Source organism: Lactuca sativa, chromosome 6 (assembly GCF_002870075.4).
Source record: "Lactuca sativa cultivar Salinas chromosome 6, Lsat_Salinas_v11, whole genome shotgun sequence".
NCBI classification, from domain to species: domain Eukaryota; kingdom Viridiplantae; phylum Streptophyta; class Magnoliopsida; order Asterales; family Asteraceae; genus Lactuca; species Lactuca sativa.
Window position 1 is genome coordinate 77,319,956 of NC_056628.2, and position 1,623 is coordinate 77,321,578.

Below are 1,623 nucleotides of genomic sequence, written 5' to 3' on the forward strand. Positions count from 1 at the left end.
ATTTGAACGAAATTCATCGTTTGATTTAGTGATTTTCATGAATATTTTCATCATATTGATGCTTGTGATTGACAATTTGTTTAGAGATGCCACAATAGTGGTTTCTTTTTCATAGATTTCTAGCCGTTACATTAAGTTTAGTTTCATTTAAACTTGGTTGGATAGATTAGTACAAATAAGTGTATCATGGATCATTTATCTTCCAACTTACAAAATAAATATTAAGCTTGCATTAAAGTAGCATATAAATATACATGATATAAGAAAAACTTTTTGTTGCAAAAGAAAGGACTGAATTGTTACCCACGAAGTATTGATTTCACAGATGGCACACTTAATTTAGCAACACATTGATTCATATTGTATAAATTAAATCAAACTAGGAACATACAAAACCATTTGGGACTTCACCGCCACAGACATTAACGAGCAAGCTAAGAGATACTGGTACATTAAGATTGATCCCTAGGACGTTGGCTTTGATTGCAGTGCACAAACAGACGGCAGCCTCAAGGTCGGCAAGTCCTTGGATAAGAGAGCAACATGGCTTCACCGGTGGTGAACCTAACTCAACTTTGACCAATCCCCCTAGAAGATTAGCACAAACCCCCAGTTTCAAGGCGTCTCTAGGGCAGGTTTCTGTATTTGGGTTTGTGTTTGGTACTGTGTTCGGGTTAGAGTTGGGATTGGGGTTGGGGGTGTTGTTCGTGTTAGTGTTGGGGTTGGGGTTTTGGTTAGTGTTAGGGAAGGGGTTGGGGTTGCTGCTTGGGTTTGTGTTGGGTTTTTGATTTGGATTGAGGTTGGGTTCTGGTATGTCGGACGTCGCACAGCCACTAACCATGATGCAGAATAAAAGGTTGAAAGCTATGACCAGAACAACGGACACATTACTCTTCGATGCCATGCCGAAATCGGTTATGAAAACTTTGTCAATTATGGTAAAGGAAGAGTGTGATGGAGTAAGGGTACAATGGAGCATTATATAGGTCTCTGTGGAGTAATAATTTTTGTTTAAATATATTCCATTTAGTAATTGAGTCAAATTAGCATGTTATAGTTTTTGCTGCCACCAACCCATGCACATCAAAGCGTTGAAAGTCCTTTTTAAAAAAAAAAAAAAAAAAACCCAGAAGCATTACACTAATTGCAAATAACAAATATATATGTGCTCCAATGGATTAAACTTTAACAGGGTATATATATTATCTTATATATCTGTTGTTCAAATCTTTTTTAGTGTTATATATATCTACTAAAGATTCAAATTGCGTGGTACGTATATGTGCTTTGCATGTAGGGTTATGGAAACACATTTTTGCTTCTGTATAGTTTTCTAAAATTGAATATGTTTTATGTTTTATATATAAATGGGTCGGCTACAATGAAAAATAAAGAAAAAGTTAGTACGCAATAATTTTGTAAAAGTTACCGATTACATAGAAGAGGTGAAAACATCAAACCCTTTCAATGTCCAGTAAATGTCTACTATATAAGTCACAGACCACGTTTAGGTTTTTCCATTTCTAAATGGATGTAAGTCACGCTATCATAGAATAATTAGAAGAGAGGGACTTCGAATCATTCCCATGATTTCAATATTTGTCGAATCATTCCCATGATTTC

General features: G+C 35.4%; 1 protein-coding gene across 1 annotated transcript; it reads right to left on the bottom strand.

The window, feature by feature from the left end:
* Window positions 1–207: 207 nt before the first annotated feature.
* Window positions 208–1,099, bottom strand: LOC111890208 (lipid transfer protein EARLI 1). Its single transcript, XM_023886360.3, has one exon. The coding sequence runs from the start codon at window positions 977–979 to the stop codon at window positions 380–382; it is 600 nt and encodes a 199-aa protein (XP_023742128.1). The 5' UTR covers window positions 980–1,099; the 3' UTR covers window positions 208–379.
* Window positions 1,100–1,623: the final 524 nt, after the last annotated feature.

Coding starts and splice junctions, on each gene's coding strand:
- LOC111890208 (XM_023886360.3), bottom strand. CDS start 979: ATGCTCCATTGTACCCTTACTCCATCACACTCTTCCTTTACCATAATT.